This window comes from Chiloscyllium plagiosum, unplaced genomic scaffold (assembly GCF_037043375.1).
Source record: "Chiloscyllium plagiosum isolate Xiang-an unplaced genomic scaffold, Cpla_swu_hap1 HiC_scaffold_36, whole genome shotgun sequence".
Taxonomy (NCBI): Eukaryota; Metazoa; Chordata; class Chondrichthyes; order Orectolobiformes; family Hemiscylliidae; genus Chiloscyllium; species Chiloscyllium plagiosum.
The window spans coordinates 21,780,742-21,803,757 of record NW_028270174.1 but is presented as its reverse complement, the minus strand read 5'-3'; the positions used below and the strand labels follow the sequence as shown (position 1 = coordinate 21,803,757).

General features: G+C 42.6%; 1 protein-coding gene across 1 annotated transcript in view; it reads right to left on the bottom strand.

The window, feature by feature from the left end:
* Positions 1–23,016, bottom strand: part of man2b2 (mannosidase, alpha, class 2B, member 2) — a 68,322-nt gene that overhangs the window by 14,981 nt on the left and 30,325 nt on the right. Inside the window, exons 10-17 of the mRNA XM_043674218.2 lie at positions 20,534–20,661; positions 18,812–19,101; positions 13,200–13,391; positions 10,063–10,321; positions 6,507–6,617; positions 4,973–5,162; positions 2,722–2,874; positions 395–507 (exon numbers count right to left, since the gene is read on the bottom strand). Of these exons, the coding sequence (XP_043530153.2) occupies positions 395–507; positions 2,722–2,874; positions 4,973–5,162; positions 6,507–6,617; positions 10,063–10,321; positions 13,200–13,391; positions 18,812–19,101; positions 20,534–20,661 (1,436 nt within the window). The remainder of the gene's footprint in view (positions 1–394; positions 508–2,721; positions 2,875–4,972; positions 5,163–6,506; positions 6,618–10,062; positions 10,322–13,199; positions 13,392–18,811; positions 19,102–20,533; positions 20,662–23,016) is intronic.

The window sequence follows — 23,016 nt, the reverse complement described above, 5'->3', positions numbered from 1 at the left end:
GAGCCACCATGCATGTTATAAACTGTACAGTTGTGTGGTGTGTCACATTTTGGGTGGGTATGTGATGTGAATGTTTGAGGTTGCGTCAGACACATCTTTGGTATTGACTATTGAAACTAAAACATACCATTTTATTTAAATGCTCATTTGTCTGTTAATTAACATAACTTGCATTGGTCCTGAGTTGCATTAAAGTAAAAGTTATGTAATCTTGGTAATTTATTTTGTTTTTGATTCACTGTAACCATTTTGGAGAGGATAACAATATACTCATGTCCCACAGGGTAACAACTCTGAGAACCTCCTCCTCACATACTTACTTTACACTGAGCAGGGTTACTGAATAGTCTTTTTAAAAAATTATTAACTGCTGAAAAGAGGCATTTCAACAAACCTTTAGGTTGACAGTCACAGGCTGGGACAGAACAGGATCTTCTCCCACTTCATACAAATGCATAATTCTCAGTAGGATGCGGCGGAAATCTGGCTCAGATTGTTTAGGTTTACCTTGAAAAGGAGAAAAGCTGTATCAATGACCCGGAAGCAAAGATTTAAACCAAATGAACACTTGTGGTGAATTATCCTAATGCAAACCAATTCATAAGTCGGGCATTTCAGAATACATTTCATAAGCACAGTGAAAACACTTAATTAGTGCTGCCCAAGTTCATTTGTCTACAATGGAAAAACAGAACAGACAAGCCAGCACTAGCGGGTCTATAAGAGAATGAAAATAAGATGAGTATGAAAAAAAGCAGCATAATAATAATCTGCCTCTTTTCACTTCTTCCTTCCACTTCCAATAAAGGTAATAGTTTCTGTCCATGAAAGCAAACACCAAATCAGGGGGTTAAGTTTTACCAAACGTAGCCAGCAGAATGAGGATAGGTGGGGAATGCGATGAAATCCATTTCCTGTGTATCCAACTGTGACAGGAAAGCCAGCATTCTCTAACAGTGCAACATTCAGAGCACACTCAGATCTCAGGGCTCGCCATTTGGTGGTACTTGATCCTGCCCAGTAATAGGTGAGCTGCTTATTGCTAGGTTTTGTCATGGGTCACTCACGACCCATCCTTCCCACAATGCTCCCCTTGTTTCCATCTCACCAGTCCCCTCATTCAAATGATCAGCCACCTCCAACAAGATGCCATCACCAAACACGTCTTGCCCTCTCCTCAGTTGTCAGCATTCCACAGAGACAGTTCCCTCTGTAACATTCCCCCGCACGCTTCTGTCACTCCTAACACTCCCTCAATCCTATATTGCACCTTCTCATGAAATTGCAGGAAGTGTAATACTTGCCCTTTTGCCTCCTCATTGTCCAAGATTTCAGGTGGAGGCACCGGCCTAGTAGTAATATTATTGGACTGTTAATCAAGAGATCCAAGTATTGCTCTGGCGACCGGGCTCAAATCCTGGCACAGTGGATGGTGGAATTTGAATTCAACAAAAATCTGGAATGGAGAGTCTAATGATGACCACAAATCTATTGTTGATTGTCAGGGGAAAAAAGAAACATCTGGGTGATTCATGCCCTTCAGGAAAGGAAACTGCCATCCTTATCTGGTCTGGCCTACGTGTGGCTTCAGACACACCAATGTGGTTGACTCTTAACTGCCCTTTGGGCAATTAGGGATGGGCAATAATTTCTGGCCCAGTCAACGCCTTCATCCCATGAATGAATAAGAAAAACCACACCTTCCAGGTGAAGCAGTGTTTTATTGTATTTTTTTACAATCTAGACTACTGTTTTTGCTGTTCAGAAAGCAGTCTCCTCCACTCCAGTGGGACCAAATATAGACTGGGTGATTGCTTTGCAGACCTCCACTCTGTCTGTAAAAATGACACTGACCTTCCAGTTGCTTGCCATTTGAGTAAGGCACCCTGCTGCCACGCCAACATTTTTGTCTCAGGCCTGCCATAGTGTTCCAGTGAGGCTCAACCCAACACCTCATTTTCTGCTGAGACACTTTACAGCCTACTGGGCTCAACAATGAGTTCCACAATATCAGAGCCTGAACATGATCTCCATTTTGATTATACATCCTGCCATTTCCCCTTCTCCACCCACTTGCATAGTTTTGCTCTCGACAGAGCTGACCTAATTTCTAGTATTTACACCTTCATTGCTCTGAGCACCTTCACTATCTGTTCCACTTATTCCTCCTCCTCCTTTGCCGACTGAATAAAAAACATCATTTCCTGCCCCTTTCAGATTCAAAGGAGAGACAATACTTCACTCAAAACATTAACTCTGCTTCACTCTCCACAGCTTGACCTGCTGAGTTTCTCCAATGCTTGCTGACTACATTTGAAAGTTACTATTGCCTGATAATATTAAGCGCCACGTTGCCACTCACAGTGCTCCTTTCAACTTAATGGCCAAGATTAATGCTTTCAAAAAGCAATATTCAGAGTGTAGCAACTCCAGTTTGCTAATCAAACTGTTGCAATTGTTTTCACAATCGAAAACAAGTGCTTGGCAACAGCTCAAGTAGCAGACTGTAGCCCCAGCCAATTGTTCCTCGCAGTCTGCGCAGGCATCACACTTATGTAGTAAAGATTGTAAATTCACTGTGGTTAGCAAACAGAAAGGTGAGAATCGCAGTACAGGTCTTTCACAAACACTTCTATCTAACACTTCAGGTGCTAATGTTAACTTCTGTAAACACCTCTGGCCAAGAACACATCAATACTGTAGGAATCCGTAATGGCTTACCTTTGACTATATTTTGCAAATGCATGGTGTGGTTTGAATTATATCGCCAACCAGGCAGGCAAAGCGTTAGAAGGTGGAGATTGGGTGGGAGAAAGCCAGAACTCACTGAACTGTTACTCTGTGAATTGTGTGACGGAACAAATGTCTTCTTCCCTGTGTAAATAAAAACACTTCTATCAGTATAAAATCACAGCAAGAAATACTGAACAAAGTTTTTTTTTGCTTGTCTATTGACCTGTCCCTGATAATAAATGAATTAAAAATAACAAATACCGACTGGGAAAGCGCACAGAGAATTGGCTTCATTCATTACCCGTTAAAACTGGCTTGTTATTTAGATTATATTAGATTACCTACATTGTGGAAACAGGCCCTTCGGCCCAGCCAGTCCACACCGACCCTCTGAAGAGTGACTCACCCAGTTATATGAGTTAATGCTGGATAATGCAAATAACATTTCCAATGTTTGAAAAACTCCTAAACAGAAAAATCTGGATAATGCAAATAACATTTCCAACGTTCGAAAAACTCCGAAACAGAAAAATCTGATTCGGTTTTCAAAGACCAGATTTAATATCATCTGCAAATATATATGCTCAACCATAGCTCCAATCAATCATTATGATGGGATTAAGCTTGAAAAGGTTGCCCCAATATTTACAACAAACTAAGCTAGGTATATAAATAAAACTAAAATTACAACTAGAGCTCAAAGAGACAAATAAATAAATGAAACATAAATATATGGTAACCGCTATTTCAGTACCAAACAGCAAATTACAATTTATAGATCAAGGCTGATTTCACAGACACCCATCATCGTAAAGCCACATGATGTGAATAATTGCGGTGTGAAGTAAAGGATGTTCTCAGGATTTGGCTCAGATTTTAAATACAGTAGCTCAGTGGTCAGCACTGCTGCCTCACAGCACCAGGGACCTGGGTTCGATTCCAACCTCAGGCGACTGTCTGTGTGGAGTTTGCACATTCTCCCCATGTCTGCGTGGGTTTCCTACGAGTGCTCTGGTTTCCTCCCACAATCCAAAGATGTGCAGGTTAGTGAATTGGCCATGCTAAATTGCCCATGGTAATCAGGGATGTGTAGGTTAGGTGCATTAGTCAGGGGTAAAATATAGAGTAATAGGATAGGGAAATGGGTCTGGGTGCGTTGCTCTTCGAAGGGTTGGTGTGAACTTGTTGGGCCAAAGGACCTATTCATAGGAATTCTATTAAAAAAATGCTGGGCTGCAGTTAGGTTAGTGTCACAAGGCTATTCAAATGCAGGAGTCTCATGGCTGAGTTTGATCATGCCTTTATGCAATACCTACGAGCAATTCTAGCACATTGTAATCAACAATGAAGGTCAATAATAGCTCTGTGAGTGGCATTTAATCCAAGGCAGAGTGGGAAATTGCATCTGGGGACCTCTCTGATCTGCACAGTATCCTACTGAAGGGTCATCCACACTGATACAGTCAACTTTTAAAGCAAGTCTCTGAGTTAATATAGAAACATCGTGCTGTTTCCCCTGCTCTCATATTAACTCGAAGGACACGGGTTGTTACCTTTGCTGGTCACAGTTTGAATAGCTTGTCCCCACAGCTTCCTATCCCCCATGTCCCTTCTTGGCTTTTCTTATCAATTCTGGCAGCCTTCCCAGTGTTGTAGGAAATGCCTGAAGCTGGCACATAGTTGGCTTGCAATCTTCTTTGGGTAAATTTTCTACCACCAATCCTTCCTGTACTAATTTACAGGGTTTACCAGTATTAAATGAAGTGATTAGTCTTCAGCATAAGAAGCAGGTCCCAAGTAGCAAGGAGTAATTTGTTACATAATAGCAAGTTAACAGGTTACAAGACTGGTTAACTACTTTAATACTAAGGAGATAACAATGTCTCCTACTAAGAGATAGTAACCATGCCTATGCTAGCTGGCTGCAGATTGTGGAACTAACAATAAATTAGGACAACTTTGAATCGACCAGATCCTCTCAGAGTGGGTGGAGCCATTCCGAAGCTCCCAAGTTAACCCTTTCAAGTCAATTACCTGATAGGGAGTAAATGAATTCCCTTCCCCACCTCCAGCACTCTGCCGCAAATTACCAGGGTGCACGTTCTGTACATGATCTACTTTTCCGCTGGGAAGAACAGAATACCGAAATATCACAACAACTGACTTAGCCATTGTTAGCAAAGGCCTTCAAAAAGGATTTTCAGTCTTTGACCCTGTCCATATGCTCTGAGGCACGAACCTGACACAGGACCATACATAATGATGGGCCTGAACTCGAGCGCCAGCCCACTCTGATGTAACGATGAAGTTGTTGCCTTTGACCCCAACATCAACCAGAAAAGTGGCCGTACTACCGAGCTGTCATTCAGCGTAAGGTTGTAGCCCAGATTCCACGCTTTGTTATTCCATAATCTTCGGTGAAGCATCACCTACAACAGTATCACCAGGGGACAAGCAGACATTCATGATTACAAAATGAGATGAAGAAAGCAACTGATATGGACATTATTCATTAACCACTAACACAAAGGCCCACAATTAGAAATTTCAAAGTGAATATCAGGTTTTATTATGAAAGGGAAACATGTTTGTGGGAGATAGCCATGCAAATAAACAACATAATAACAAAATTCAACCAAACGGCTACCTTGCCTATAAATACAACTTACAGAGCAAAAGATTTGTACACACCGCAAATAAATATTTTTTATTGATCATCAATGAAATGTAATGCAGATAGAGTAAAACACGCTAGGCTAATACAACAATGGTGCTGTCAGCTTACAGAACCATCAATGAAAACCTTGCCTCGATAGTTGAACTCACGTGTAGCCAATACTCTCCTGTTCTCTGTTAGCAGAGAAATGCAAATGGACCCCGAGATGGATGGTAAAGAGGTCACAGAAACCCTATCGTGTTGAAACAGCTCATCGAGTGTCCTCTCAAAGTGCCCCCACTTCCTGCACCCTCTGTGATGGAGCTGCACATGCCACCTGCTGCCCCCATGACCAATTTGCTCCCTGCAGGTGGGCCCTAGCTTCAGAATTCAGATGACATCTGATGTGTCAGAACAAGAGAACAAGTAACCTGCCTCCAATTGGACTGAGACCACAAAGGTAGCAGCATGTCAAATATGAGAAAGCAGGAGGAAAGCACCTTATTGCACAAAAGGTATTGAATTGAGCAGTTATTGCAATGTGACAATTCCACCAATGCTCTTCATTTGAGTGAATGATGTGATGTGAACCACTATCCTTACGTCCACTACTTTGATGAGCTCCCTATGACCCCAGCCATCTTTATTCCAATGGATGGAATGAAGTCTGAACAACATTGCCAAGTGACTATTTCTCCAGAGTAAAGGACTGAGACTTCAGATTGCCCTCAAAATCCAGGACCCAATTGAAAGGCAAAATCCTGCCACTGGTTTCAATAGCTTATTGGCTCCAGGAAAATTAAGGAGCAGGAAGACAACGAACTAGCACCACTAATGCAGAGGTGCTTTGACTGGAAGTTAGTTCAGTTCCTTCGGGCATAAATGCTTCACTGTAAGAACAAATCAAAATTAAAACTAACACTAGAACAAAACCATTCTAATTCACTGCATTTTAACTGAATGACCTTTAAAAGTCAGTCTTGATCATGGTAAGACTTCCTCTTTCAAGATGTTTCAATAGATATGTGTTTTTCATGAGGTACAGACAGAGTATTATCATCCCATTCACAGAAACTTTACCAAAAAAATTTGCATTGAAAACTGGAAAATTTCTCACTTCCAATTGCCCATCAGCTTGACTGGAAATGCCGTGTGCTCTCTCAGATAATATGACAAGCCTTGTGTCACTTCCTTCAATATAAGCAGTCCTTACAACGGGGTAGTAGTTCTGAAAAGCACAAAAAAAGCTTATTGATCATAATTCTCTTCTGACTGTGATGCCACAGAAAAAGCTGCTGATATTTATTGTTTAAAGAACTAGGACAATCATTGCCTACTGAAAAATTAATGTATCTTGCAGTCTTAAAATAGTTCACTTCCAAACCACAAGGTTTCAAAGTGCAATTATTTTCAATTTACACACTATAAATAAAACTGTTAAGTCAACAGAATATCATGTAACTTTGAATAGTAATCCCAAAGTCCATATCAGACCATCTTTACCATAGAACATCCCCTCTTGTCTCGTGAGCTCCAGTACAGAAGCACAGGATTACAGTGAAAAGTTTTTACAATGGCTGCCTCTAATGGCACCCAAGTACCTAAGTACAAAAATCTTGGGTACCAAAGAGGAATAAAAGAAAAAGTAGTAGCATTGCTTACAGTGTCCAAAATAAATTAGAAATAAGATAGTTATAACATAATTAAAGGATTGACATTATGGCAACATCCACTGCATTGGGGTGCAACAGCTTTCAGGTAATGTTTTACTCTGACCATTTGATCTGCAAGATAGCAACACAGAGTTCTGAACTCTTATTCTTCAGCAAAGCTGAAGAATGATTTGATTATACAGTCATAGAGATGTACAGCATGGAAACAGACCCTTCGGTCCGACACATCCATGCCGACCAGATATCCCAACCCAATCTAGTCCCACCTGCCAGCAGCCGGCCCATATCCCTCCAAACCCTTCCTACTCATATACCCATCCAAATGCCTCTTAAATGTAACAATTATACCAGCCTCTACCACTTCCTCTGGCAGCTCATTCCAAACTCGTACACCCTCAGTGTGAAAAAGTTGCCCCTTAGGTCTCTTTTATATCTTTCCCCTCTCACCCTAAACCTATGCCCTCTAGTTCTGGACTCCCTGACCCCAGCGAAAAGACTTTGTCTATTTATCCTATCCATGCCCCTCATAATTTTGTAAACCTCTATAAGGTCACCCCTCAGTCTCCGACGCTCCAGGGAAAACAGCCCAAGGTCTCTTTGATCAGCAACACTCCATAGGACCTTACCATTAAGTGTATAAGTCCTCCTAAGATTTGCTTTCCCAAAATTCAGCACCTCACATTTATCTGAATTAAACTCCACCTGCCACTTCTCAGCCTATTGACCCATCTGGTCAGGATCCTGTTGTAATCTGAGGTAACCCTCTTCGCTGTCCACTACACCTCCAATTTTGGTGTCATCTGCAAATTTACTAACTGTACCTCTTATCCAAATCATTTATGTAAATGACAAAAGTTAGAGGGCCCAGCACCGATCTGTGTGGCACTCCACTGGTCACAGGCCTCCAGTCTGAAAAACAACCCTCCACCACCATCCTCTGTCTTCTACCTTTGAGCCAGTTCTGTATCCAAATGGCTAGTTCTCCCTGTATTTCATGAGTTCTAACCTTGCTAATCAGTCTCCCATGGGGAACCTTGTCGAATGCCTTACTGAAGTCCATATAGATCACATCTACAGCTCTGCCCTCATCAATCCTCTTTGTAACTTCAATCTCAAGCTGAGAAGTTAAGCAGATCTGAATGTGCATTCCTTGTTCAGTAAGAAAAGAACTGAATTGCCAGTAACATTTTACTGAACACTTTTTCCCTCACTCCCCCTTCACCAAATGCCCTCAAGCCCCCACTCCCCTCATCAGTTTCAACCTCTCAGTTACTTCATTTGCCAAGAAAATAGAAATAAATAGAACCAATAAGGGAAATGTACACCGGAAATGTCCTCTCCCACCTCCCTCAGGCTATCAAATCAAGTCGAAGAGAAAATTCAAAATGTTTCTTTCAGAGGTGGATTATCACAAAATGTTATGGACACATGGCTTTCCATGCAGGCATCCCAAAGTTGGTTCAGTGCCCTTTATGGGAATGTATCAGAAATTTTAAACTTTGAATTGAAAACAGAGTGTATAAATTTTTTAAACTACCCATTAAATGAGATTAGGAACTTCATGCCACTACCATGTGCTCTCAAAAGTAACACAAGCAATGGTGGCTATTGCAGCATATTGCAATAAACATCATCCACAGGGAAACATGGGTGTTTTTCAGATACTGAGAAAACGTGTACAAAATTGCTAGAACATTGTCTACTTCCTCATCAAAGTAAGATCATGAACTGAATTCATGAATAGCTGCTAAAGGTTTCCAGGTAAAACAAACATGGAATGTCATACCCCTCAAGAATTGCAACACAACTATAGCACAAAATGTAATTCTGGGGCGGCATGGTGGCTCAGTGGTTAGCATTACTCCCTCACAGTGCCAGGGACCCAGGTTCAGCCTCAGGCAACTGTCTGGGTGGAGTTTGCACGTTCGCCCCGAGTCTGCGTGGGTTTCCTCCCGGTGCTCCAGTTTCCTCCCACAGTCCAAAGGTCAGGTGAATTGACCATGCTAAGATTATCCATAGTGTTCAGGGATGTGTAGGTTAGGTGCATTAGTCAGGAGAAAATGTAGGGTAATGGGTCTGGGTGGATTACACTTCCGAGGGTCGGTGTGGACTTGTTGGGCCAAAGGGCCTTTTATCCACACTGTAGGGATTCTATTCTATAGTCATCAAATATAGCGCCATCAACACCAAGAAAGCTGGTGTTTGCTTGAGGAGAAAGCCAAATGTCATATGGAGTGACACTGGTGCAATATGGGCACTGATGTACAATAATCTGAAGGGTAATATTTGGTGAGAGGGAAAATCATAAAGGGGAAATATACAAGAAAACCAGCAACAAATAGAGAAACTATTTTATCTTCTGCACGAACGCAAACTAACAAAAATCAAAATGGGTTCTGAAATAATTTTCTACAAACTGTAAGAATTCAGAAACTTCTTTCCCTCCCACTCTCACCCTGAACGTAAGTTCAACACAACAGAAGTGAGGACTGCAGATGCTGGAGATCAGAGTTGAGAGTGTAGTGCTGGAAAAGCACAGCAGGTCAGGCAGCATCTGAGGAGCAGGAGAATCGACGTTTTAGGCAAAAGCCATTAATCTGGAATGAGGCTTGTGAGCCAAGTGACTGAGAGATAAATGGGAGGGGTATGGAACTGTGGGAGGGTTTCCTCATATCCCCCCCCCACCCACCCCACTTTACGCCAGACCAACCTTCCAACTCGGCATCGCCCCCCTGACCTGTCTATCTTCCTTCCCAGCTATCCACTCCACCTTCCTCTCCGACCTATCCCCTTTACCCCCACCTCCATTACCTATCGTAGTCTCAGCTACCTTGCCCCAAGCACCACCCCCTCCCATTTATCGCTTCACCCCTGAGGCTTGCAGCCTCATTCCTGATGAAGGGCTTTTGCGTGAAACATCAATTCGTCTGCTCCTCGGATATAGCCTGACCTGCTGTGCTATTCCAGTAACCACTCTTGACAACAGTATAGAATACCTACTCGAGCCAGAGTATTGTTGCTGTATGACTTGTACAGTCTCTTCATCATCTGGTAGCCATTATTGTCCGTATAAATGGTTCTGTCCGTTTTCATATCTGTAGTCATGCTCAAAATGGCCTCCCTGTTGAGGTTCAATGGTCCTACAATATACTCTTGCTCAATTCTATTGCATAGCATTGATGCATCATAGCCATCAAGTACACGATAGATCCTTGTGAATATTGCATATTGGTAATCTTGTTCATTAGCAGAAGTGTTGCTGTTTAAAATAAATAAAATTTCTGATGATTAACACAACGTACAATACCTTGGGCATTCCATTACGGCAATATTTAAAATTTTACAAAATTTGCAAATACTGTCTACAAAAATATATCCAGTAAAACAAGATACAAAATATGCCAATCAGTTTAGCTCATATCTAAAGAAATTATATTAAGTTTTGAAATTAGTATCAGGGATGTGATTTTAAAAAGGAAGAGAATTAATGCTCTAAAAATCTTAGACTGTTAATGAGTTTTGCCCTAGTTTTCTTTGATATAGAGTCATTTAAAGTCTGTGACAGGTCTTAACTATTCTAATCCACCTAACTATTCTAATCCACCTAATCCCATTTTCTAGCACTTGGCCCATAGCCTTGTTATTGAGCACATCAAAATAGCTGCACTGGCTTTCTATAATAATAATGAGGCTGTTACCATTCACTGTTATGACAGTGTAAAGCTGACAAATTACAATAGACTCATACATTAAATGTGTAAATTGATAACTTGTTGTCAGATATAGCCTGTTCGTCCATAGTTCACACCATTTTGGTCCACACTGATAGAATTAGCTCAGAAATCATTATAATGGTCTGAACTTGGCCTAATTTATTCTGCCTCCGTGACTCCGTGACCACTCCCTCCGTGACTCCCTCGTCAGATCCACACCCCCCACCAACCCAACCTCCACTCCCGGCACCTTCCCCTGCAACCGCAGGAGGTGCAAGACTTGCGCCCACACCTCCCCCCCTCACCTCCCTCCAAGGCCCCAAAGGAAACTTCCATATCCGCCACAGATTCACCTGCACCTCCACACACATCATCTATTGCATCCTCTGCACCCGATGTGGCCTCCTCTATATTGGGGAGACAGGCCGCCTACTTGCGGAGCGTTTCAGAGAACACCTCTGGGACACCCGGACCAACCAACCCAACCACCCTGTGGCTCAACACTTCAACTCCCCCTCCCACTCCACCAAGGATATGCAGGTCTTTGGACTCCTCCATCGCCAGACCACAACAACACGATGGTTGGAGGAAGAGTGCCTCATCTTCCGCCTAGGAACCCTCCAACCACAAGGGATGAACTCGGATTTCACCAGTTTCCTCATTTCCCCTCCCCCCACCTTGTCTCAGTCAAATCCATCGAATTCAGCACCGCCTTCCTAACCTGCAATCTTCTTCCTGACCTCTCTGCCCCCACCCCAGTCTGACCTATCACCCTCACCTTGACCTCTTTCCACCTATCACATTTCCGATGCCCCTCCCCCAAGTCCCTCCTCCCTACCTTTTATCTTAGCCTGCTGGACAAACTTTCCTCATTCCTGAAGAAGGGCTTGTGCCCGAAACGTTGATTCTCCTGTTCTCTGGATGCTGCCTGACCTGCTGCGCTTTTCCAGCAACACATTTTCAGCTCTAATTTATTCTGCATCGGGGAATGCTAAAAAGGCTCAGCCTTGTATCTTTAGAAATAAGTGAATCTTGAAGACGCGTAGAAGTGACCATAGAATCCCTACAGGGTGGAAGCAGATAATTCAGCCCATCAAGTCCACATCAACTCTTCAAAGAGCATCTCACCCAGACCCATTCCATATCCTATTCCCATAACCCTACATTTCCCACGGTTACTCCAGCATACCCCTGGACACTATGAGCAATTTAGCGTGACAAATCCACCAAACTTGCACATCTTTGGACTGTGGGAGGAAACCAATGCTGACACGGGGAGAATGTGCAAATTCCAACTCCATGCAGAATCATTTGAGGGTGCTAACCACTGAGCCACCGTGCCACCCACAATAGCAATAATTATTTAATAACATTTCTGTCTGAAAATATAACTTTACAAATATTGAGTTTCAATCCTTTCGAAGGAAATTAATGTCACAGATGTTTAAATAGAAAAATGAAAACATAAATTATTCTGGTGTCCCTTTCATCTGACTCCTTTAATTCTATCTGTATTTGTCACTCTGTATTGCACTTCCTGTACGCAGTTGAAGTGTAATATCTGTTTCCTGATTTTGAAGGTGTCTGACTTGGTGATGATACTTCAATTGGTTGAAGAGCAGAGAGTTGATTTTTTTTGCTAACAGATGCCAGATCCTCTCAACTGGAATTCAGATGACTGCAGGGTCCCAGTAACAAGCCCATGAAAGCCCTCTCACTGTATGTGAGAGAAACAGTGAAAGCCGTTCCTATTCAACGGTGGACAGGCAGCTGTTAAGCAAAGATGTACAGGTTAGGTGAATTGGCCATGCTAAATTGCCCGTAGTGTTCGGTGGATTAGTCAGGGGTAAATATAGGGGGGTGGGTTTCTCTTTGGAGGGTCGGTGTGGACTCGTTGTGCCGAAGGGCCTGTTTCCACACTGTAGGTAATCTAATCTAATCTAATCAAAACTGAGCTTTGCCACTCAATCATCTTAAAAGAAAAGAAGGACAAAGGTTTAGTTTTGTACTTTTTTGTGATTTTTTTTCCAGCTGCGTAACATAGCTTCTCACTGACATAGAATATTTCCTGGTGTGTATCTAATGACTGGAGTGAAATGAACATCCCTAGCATTTCACGATGTCCGAATATTGTGAGTTCTAGGAATGCAGAATCCAAGCTAATACTTTTGTGTAGTACTGAGGAAATATTGTTTCATTGGAAATATTCTCTGATCAGACTTTCAACCAGGGCCAGTCTAGCTTCTCTGGCATGCATAAGAGATCACATTTTATGATAGTTCAAAAGCAACAGAAGAGTCTGCTTGGTGTCCTGTTTATCACTTTACCCTTCAGCATACCATACTGAATAAAGTTTATATACAAAGTTTTCCCTTACAACCATTTCCATTTTAATGAGAAATCAGCAAATTCTACGTATATTACCTGTAGAAGTACTGTCTGATTTCAGTTACTAGTTTTCCTGTGACTATTTCCATTCCAATTGACTGTGACACCAGCACGGGCAAACCTTTTGGTGTGAATATGTAATTATCGGAGATTGGGCCCTGTTTAACATCTCCATTAGCAAAGTACTCCAAGAACTCCTGCTTTATCTTGACAGTCTTCTGGGAGGATCTGTCAATTACAACAAAGAGGAACTACTGTTACGACAACCGAAAGATCCACCACAAGGATTTTCTGATACCTCATGGTTCTTTCCACAAGTTTTCCAATCATCTGTTTCACAAGAGTGAGGCACAAAGTTAGAAGATTGATATTAACTAATGTGAACATTGACAGTCAAAGACAAACTTGAACATGTTCATATGGGTTTCTCAATGGAGAATCAAACCATACTCAATGCAAATTCTGTACAGTCAGAAGAAATCATTGTAGCAGTTTTAGTTTTAATTTCTCCCAAACAAGCAAGTGCCAAAAGGCTATTTGTTTTAAAGGATAATTCACACCAAGTCAGGAATGGAAAAGGATGTATGAATGCATTATTGAGGCTAAGACTGGCTGTGCATTCTTGATTGGGCTGGTTAAGACAAGGAGTAGTTGAATCTATATGTCAGGAAATCACTTGCTTCTGACTTGACCTGTGGTGTCAGTCAGGCCAGCAGTAAAAGACTTGGAAAATGTGAAGAAGAGTTGTCCCAGGCAGATTCTGAAGGACAGTCACATTAAAAGGAGTTCAAATCTCCTGAGATAACTGACATTAAACAAAGGAACAAAAAATCTATTGGATAGTCACAATTTTTGCTTAGATATGCACTTCATTCTAAAAATGCATCATAGAAAGAGGTTTTATATAGTGCAAGTGCTGCTGTGTTACAAATGTTATCCCCTATACAAAATATAATATAAGCCATAACTATTAATTTAACCTGGGGCATGTTTGTAGACCAATAAGACGGTGTTATTTTCTGGGTCTCTAGATTGTGTAGAAGCCTTTGCAGTGATATGTGCTTCTTGTCAGATGTGGGAGTTTAAAGAGAGTTTAAGGGTTACTGCGGATTATATCTGTCATAAATGCTGTTGGTTGCGAATCTTATCAGATTGAATGGATCGGTTGGAGAGACAGATAGAAGCAATGAGGAATTTGCAACAACAACAGTATGTGATGGATGGCAGTTATAGGAAGGGGGGAAAGTCTCAGATACAGTCACATAGATGGGTTAACTCCAGGAAAGGTAAGAGACGTAGGCAGCTAGTGCAGGAGTCTTTTGTGGCTATCCCCATTTCAAACAGGTATGTTGTTTTGGCAAATAAAGTGGGGAGGGGAAGAATGGATTCTCAGGGCAGCATAACACGAACAGCCAAGTTTCTGGTATTGAGACTGGCTCTAATGCAACGAGGGGTACGTCGGCTTCCAAGAGATCAATTGTGTTAGGGGATTCTGTAGTCCGAGGTATAGACAGACGTTTCTGGGGCCAGCAGCAAAAAATCAGAATGGTGTGTTGCTTCCTTGATGCCAGGATCAAGGGTGTCTCAGAGAGGGTGCAGAATGTTCTCACGGGGGAGAGGGGCCAGCAGGAGGTCATTGTCCACATTGGAACCAACGACATAGGAAGGGAAAAGGCTGAGAGTCTGAAGGGAGATTACAGAGAGTTAGGCAGAAATTTTAAAAGGAGGTCCTCAAGGGTAGCAATATCTGGATTACTCCCTGTGCTAAGAGCTAGTGAGCTGAAAATGTGTTGCTGGAAAAACGCAGCAGGTCAGGCAGCATCCAAGGAACAGGAGAATCGACGTTTCGGGCATAAACCCTTCTTCAGGAATGAGGAAAGTGTGTCCAGCAGGCTAAGATAAAAGGTAGGGAGGAGGGACTTGGGGGAGGGGCGTTGGAATTGGAGGTCAAGGTGAGAGTGATAGGCCGGAGTGGGGTGGGGGCGGAGAGGTCAGGAAGAAGATTGCAGGTTAGGAAGGCGGTGCTGAGTTCGAGGGATTTGACTGAGACAAGGTGGGGGGAGGGGAAATGAGGAAACTGGAGAAATCTGAGTTCATCCCTTGTGGTTGGAGGGTTCCGAGGCAGAAGATGAGGCGCTCTTCCTCCAACCGTCGTGTTGCCATGGTCTGGCGATGGAGGAGTCCAAGGACCTGCATGTCCTTGGTGGAGTGGGAGGGGGAGTTAAAGTGTTGGGCTACGGGGTGGTTGGGTTGGTTGGTCCGGGTGTCCCAGAGGTGTTCTCTGAAACGTTCCGCAAGTAGGCGGCCTGTCTCCCCAATATAGAGGAGGCCACATCGGGTGCAGCGGATGCAACAGATGATGTGTGTGGAGGTGCAGGTGAATTAAGAGCTAGTGAGGGCAGGAATAGGAAGATAGAGCAGATGAATGCATGGCTGAGGAGCTGGTGTCAGGGAGAAGGATTCACATTTTTGGATCATTGGAATCTCTTCTGGGGTAGACGTGACCTGTACAAGAAGGACGGATTGCACCTAAATTGGAAGGGGACTATTATACTGGCAGGGAAATTTGCTAGAGCTGCTCGGAAGGATTTAAACTAGTAAGGTGGGGGGGGGGTGGGACCCAGGGAGATAGTGAGGAAAGAGATCGATCTGAGACTGGTACAGCTGAGAACAGAAGAGAGTCAAACAGTCAGGGCAGGCAGGGACAAGGTAGGACTAATAAATTAAACTGCATTTATTTCACTGCAAGGGGACTAACAGGGAAGGCAGATGAACTCAGGGCATGGTTAGGTACATGGGACTGGGATATCATAGCAATTACAGAAACATGGCTCAAGGAAGGGCAGGACTGGCAGCTTAATGTTTCAGGATACAAATGTTACAGGAAGGCTAGAAAGGGAGGAAAGAGAGGAGGGGGAGTGGCGTTTTTGATAAGGGATAGCATTACAGCTGTACTGAGGGAGGATATTCCTAGAAATACATCCAGGGAAGTTATTTGGGTGGAACTGAGAAATAAGAAAGGGATGAGCACCTTATTGGGGTTGTATTATAGACCCCCAAATAGTCAGAGGGAAATTGAGAAACAAATTTGGAAGGAAATCTCAGCTATCTGTAAGAATAATAGCATGGTTATGGTAGGGGATTTTAACTTTCCAAACATAGACTGGGACTGCCATAGTGTTAAGGGTTTAGATTGAGAGGAATTTGTTAAGTGTGTACAAGACAATTTTCTGATTCACTATGTGGCTGTACCTACTCTTGGGAAATAAGGCAGGGCAGGTGACTGAGGTGTCAGTGGGGGAGCACTTTAGGGCCAGCGACCATAATTCTATTCGTTTTAAAATAGTGATGGAAAAGGATAGACCAGATCTAAAAGTTGGAAGTTCTAAATTGGAGAAAGGCCAATTTTGACGGTATTAGGCAAGAACTTCCGAAAGCTGTTTGGGGACAGACGTTCGCAGGTAAAGGGACGGCTGGAAAATGGGAAGCCTTCAGAAATGAGATAATGAGAATCCAGAGAAAGTATATTCCTGTTAGTGTGAAAGGGAAGGCTGGTAGGTATAGGGAATGCTGGATCACTAAAGAAATTGAGGGTTTGGTTAAGAAAAAGGAAGCATATGTCAGGTATAGACAGGATAGATCGAGTGAATCGTTAGACAAGTATAAAGGCAGTAGGAGTATACTTTAGTGGGAAATCAGGAGGGCAAAAAGGGGACATGAGATAGCTTTGGCAAATAGAATTAAGTAGAATCCAAAGGGTTTTTACAAATACGTTAAGGGCAAAAGGGTAATCAGGGAGAAAATAGGGCCCCTCAAAGATCAGCAAGGCGGCCTTTGTCACCTTGTGTTTGTGTGGAGCCGCATAAAATGGGGGAGATACTAAACGAGTATTTTGCATCAGTATTTACTGTGGAAAAGGATATGGAAGATATAGACTGTAGGGAAATAGATGGTGACACCTTGCAAAATGTCCAAAGTACAGAGGAGGAAGTGCTGGATGTCTTGAAACACATAAAGGTGGATAAATCCCCAGGACCTGATCAGGTGTACCCTAGAACTCTGTGGGAAGCTAGAGAAGTGATTGCTGGGCCTCTTGCTGATATATTTGTATCATCGATAGTCACAGGTAAGGTGCCGGAAGAATGGAGGTTGGCAAACATGGTGCCACTGTTTAAGGAGGGCGGTAAAGACAAGCCAGGGAACTATAGACTGGTGAGCCTGACGTCAGTGGTGGGAAAGTTGTTGGAGGGAATCCTGAGGGACAGGATGTAGATGTATTTGGAAAGGCAAGGACTGATTGGGGATAGTCAACATGGCTTTGTGTGTGGGAAACCATGTCTCATTAGAGGTTTGTGGGCGGCACGGTGGCACAGTGGTTAGCACTGCTGCCTCACAGCGCCAGAGACCCGGGTTCAATTCCCGCCTCAGGCGACTGTCTGTGTGGAGTTTGCACATTCTCCCCGTGTCTGAGTGGGTTTCCTCTGGGTGCTTCGGTTTCCTCCCACAATCCAAAGATGTACAGGTCAGATGAATTGGCCATGCTAAATTGTCCATAGTGTTAGGTGAAGGGGTAAATGTAGGGGTATGGGTGGGTTGCGCTTCGGCGGGTCAGTTTGCTCTTGTTGGGCCGAAGGGCCTGTTTCCACACTGTAAGTAATCTAAAAAAAAACTTGATTGAGTTTTTTGAGGAAGTAACAAAGAGGACTGATGAAGGCAGAGCGGTGGACATGATTTATAGGGACTTCAGTAAGGCGTTCAGTGCTGGGTCCACTCTTTTCATCATTTATATAAATGATTTAGATGTGAGGTCCTGGGGAGTGTTGCTGAACAAAGAGACCTTAGAGTGCAGGTTCATAGCTCCTTGAAAGTGGAGTTGCAGGTAAATAGGATAGTGAAGGCATTTGGTATGCTTTCCTTTATTGGTCAGAGTATTGAGTACAGGAGTTGGGAGATCATGTTACGGCTGTACAGGACATTGGTTAGGCTACTGTTGGAATATTGCATGCAATTCTGGTCTCCTTCCTATCGGAAAGATGTTGTGAAACGATTTACAAGGATGTTGCCAGGGTTGGAGGATTTGAGCTATAGGGAGAGGCTGAACAAGCTGGGGCTGTTTTCCCTGGAGCGTCAGAGGCTGAGGGGTGACCTTATAGAGGTTCACAAAATTATGAGGGGCATGGATAGGGTAAATAGACAAAGTCTTTTCCCTGGGGTCGGAGGGTCCAGAACTAGAGAGCATTGGTTTCGGGTGAGAGGCATTTGGATGGATATATGAATAGGAAGGTTTGGAGGGATATGGGCCAGGTGCTGGCAGGTGGGACTAGATTGGTTTGGGATATCTGGTCGGCATGGACAGGTTGGACCGAAGGGTCTGTTTCCATGCTGTATATCTCTATGACTCTAAATGACTGAAAAAACAGAAGCATTGTCTTAATCAACGAGGTGAGAGAAGGCAGCTGTCTCAAACATATTAACTGCCTTGAATAGTGAACCATTTTAAAAAGAAGCCTTTCAAAAAGAAGTTCCATTACTAAATCAGATTCTGAATATGTTGCTTTGCAAAAAGCTTACCGGAATTTAAATGAAGCAAGCTAGAGCTTTTATTCTTAAACTTGGTTCACACGGGAGCTATTTACCAGAATTCTCACCTGTCAGTGATGCTGTACAGTAAATTCGTGTCTTCATTCAGCATCAGTACATAGCAGTCATTCATCAATGAACGTAGTCTACGGCCTGGATTTTTTGATTTGCTCACTGGCTTTCTGTCAAACGTAAACACTCTCCCTCTGAAGGAAGTCGGATTTTTTGAGCACAGACCATCTGGTTCCTTGGTGCAAGCCGACTTTTCATGTTTCACCAGGTATCTTCGGTAGCTGAGTGCATTTAGTCTTACAAGAACATACAGGTCAAAAGTGTTGTGAGAAACTGATTTCTGGATCTGCAGAAGAAAATTAAAATTAACACTATTTTAATTAAGATTGAATTTAGGAATGTTAGTTTTAATTGGGCTGAGCTAGAACTGCTCAATGATTTACCCTAAGGTTTTATTTCAAAATAGAACTGAAAGATATATCTGCCGTGGGGTTTTACTTCTTGTGATTTATCTCCGATTCAGGCTACCTAATTTGACCACCTCTGTTTCAGAGACTGCAAGTGCATCGCATATTCTGAGGAGAGATGTAAATTCCCCACAGCCAGCTTTAAGGACATGCCGGTATGACTTACCTTTCTGATTTGCCCTTTCCACACATTCAGCTCAGCTCAGATCTGACTTAGACTGAATCAGAATTCGAGCACGTGATCATTTTAGGGCTTGAGATGGAGGTTGGGGAGTGTTGTGGATGATGGTAGCACAGACTGTTGGGAGCATGAACCCTCAATATTCTTTCAATAATGCTCACAAAGCATCAACAAGATCACAGGAGAAAGCCATGCGTCCTGAGTGTTCTTGGGGGTGTGCCAAGGATCAGGCCCTGTGTTAAGGATGGCAGGGTGGTCATGAGGATGCTGATTAAGTCCACAAACAAGGGAATGGGCGGCACGGTGGCACAGTGGCACAGTGGCTAGCACTGTTGCCTCACAGTGCCAGAGACCTGGGTTCAATTCCCGCCTCAGGCGACTGACTGTGTGGAGTTTGCATGTTCCCCCCGTGTCTGCGTGGGTTTCCTCCGGGTGCTCCGGTTTCCTCCCACAGTCCAAAGATGTGCAGGCCATGCTAAATTGCCCGTAGTGTTAGGTAAGGGGTAAATGTAGGGGTATAGGTGGGTTGCGCTTCGGCAGGTCGGTGTGGACTTGTTGGGCCGAAGGGCCTGTTTCCACACTGTAATGTAATCTAATCTAATCCCTTTCTCCTCTTGGATCAACCTTCAAATAAATCACATTTTTGTTTCAATCTTGATTTCCTTGAGTGTCAGGACAAGCCAAATTTACAGAAGTGAGCTTCAATTAGGTATTCAGCCTCTAACTTCAAAAGGGACAGAGTCAAAGTCCTGCCTTAGTTATGGGTGACAGACATTTCATTTGTCCTTAACTAATATCACAGAGGAATGTGCTCACAAGTTAGGTTCCCCATCTTGGCTCCATAATATGGCGAGGAGCACCTGAAAAAAACTGATCAATTACTAGTTCATTGAGATCGCAAACACAGTCAGCTCTGACTTCTTGCTACTGTCTCTCTCATTCCACGTCGGGGAAAATGGCTTGAGATCAGGACAGAGGAGGCAAACCAATCAGCAGCTTGATTTAGCGTACCAGCCTGCCTCCTTCAGGCCTAAATATTTAGCCCACCAAGATCTGCGCAGTCCTTTAATTCTATATCGTGCATTCGTTTGTCAATATTTTCAACAAAAAAAATACATCAAGTCAAATACCTGTGATGGCACAGTGTTTCCTGCATCATCATAAACACTGACTCCTGAATAAGCCACAGAAACGTTGATAATTGTGGTGATGTTCCATCCAAGAGGGTTGTAGACGGTTATCTGCAAAACGCCGTCCTCTTTTAAAAGAGGAACAAAATGAACACAGTCTGATACTGAACACAAGTGTGAGCATGCATATTTGCATAAGTTCTGAGCAAATTGTCAAAATGATCAAATGAACCAAAAGAAAATTATAGCGTTATCATGATCATGTCCATGATAGGACTATGCCCCAATGAAAACTACAGAATTATCAACTTAAATTGTGACAAGAAAGTTGCAGTACATTGAAAGTAATCCTAAACCTATTGGAGCAAAAGCAGAGCATTTTGATAGACTCTCAAATGCATGCTCCCAGAGTAAAACCGAGTAGAATAGCTTTGCTGTGTTAATAAGATGGTTGAGAATTGCAAAGCATTTTTTTTAAAACTTCTTTTACTTTTTAATTGCAAAGCGGATACAGGGGTATCTGATTTATGAACACCCAACTTGCAAACTCTGAAAAGAACTGCGAATGCTGTAAATCAGAAACAAACACAGAAATTGTTGGAAAAGCTCAGCAGGCCTGTCAGCATCTGTGAAGAGAAAGCAGCGTTAATGTCTCAGATCGAGTGAACCTTTCTCAAGATTGATGGTAGCCAGGAAAATATCAGATTTTATGCAGAAGATAGGGTGGGAGAGGGGAGAAGTAAATGATAGGTGATTGGGGATAGAGCCCAAAGAGAGAGAAGAACAGTTGGACAGACAAAGGAGTGGATGATGATCTGGCTGGGAGGGTGAATCCCATTGTTAGCCACTAACAGTCTCCCATTAACAGTGTTGTTGAAAGATCATCAAATATTCTTGAGAATTACCAGAATGCACAGAAAATCCTTCACGAAGTTAAAATTTTATTTGCAAACCAAAGCTGTGAAAATCAGAAAATGGTTTCCCAACTGCCCCCAACTCTTGGGGCCACTGTTGATACTTTTCTAGCTCTCGCGCTTATCTGGTGTCATTAGCAGAACCAATCATACTAGCTTGCTTTGTCCTTCTTATCATCTTCTGTCACATGGGTCTGATACTTAACCTATCACAGTACACCACCATCGTTTTTAGCATTAACTCATCTATCATGTGATTTGACAAGCCTATCATAGTGTGCTCCCATTATCTTCAGCATGAGCTTATCTATTGCTTACCTGTGATATGATCCAATGCATGCATTACTCCATTAACTATATAACTGTCAAATTAACTTCCATATATTTCATAACAGCTACTCACCCTCCTAACCAGATCATTATCCACTCCTTTGTGCGTCCAACTGTTCTCTCTCTTTGGGCTCTATATCCAATCACCTATGGTTTACTTCTCCCCTCCCCCAGGCTATCTTCTGCATAAAAAAAACATTTTCCTAGCTACCATCAGTTCTGAGGAAGGGTCACTGTACCCAAAATGTTAACTCTGATTTTTCTTCACAAATACTGCCAGACATGCGGAGCTTTTCCAGCAAGTTCTGTATTTGTTGCAAACACTTGTACTTCTGAACACGATTTCATACAGGGGTGTAATTTTAAAGACACAACATACAAATATTTCCTGTACTTATGAATGCTGCTTTACATTGTCCTACATTGTGTTCCAACTTGCATACATATCAATTGTCAACAGACACTGCAATTGAATCTTTTCGCAATCTGGGGACTGCCTGTGATGTTTAAAAGAAGGACTGCTATGGAAGAACTGTGGATTTGTATTCAATGACTGTCTGGCGAAATTGTCAGGATGCTTCAGACAGGAAGAGATTTAATAAGAACAGATAACGAGGTGGGAGTCTAACTAACTCTCCACTTTTGGCAGAAAGTCACCTCCTGCAGAAATGTCTTTTCTATCCTCCAGGAATACACAATGGCTAAAAGGCCAGTTTCAGTTTTAATTCCACCTTAGTGGGACTGAACATTCTCATATACAGTATACTCTTCTGGGTTCGGACTTAACATGTTGTGAAGGTCACAGTCAAAGAATTACTCCTTAATACCTCTGGACTGCAGGAAAAGCAAGGAAGGATTTCTTTTACTCAGAGTGTTGCAAACTAGCTTTTTTTTAAAAAAAAGACATCATGACAAAGGAACTTCTGTCAGAATTCAAAACCAAAATTGTCAAAAACTGACCTTTCCACTCTGAATTTCAAAGCTGTTGGTGACATTCAGTGCAACATTTAACTATTTGCTCTTCAGGAACCAGAGGCTGATCAGATACTTGTGTTTTCAAACCTTTAACTTTCTGGACACACCTCTTAATTCTAATGTGTATCTATGTGTGATTTTTAAAAATTGCCATCAACTAGTTTTATTGCTTTCAGATAACTATATCCCATTGCAATGGATCATTTTAAAAGTGGGAAACCATGGAGTGAGGAGTACAACAGCTCCCTCTCATCAAGACTTCAA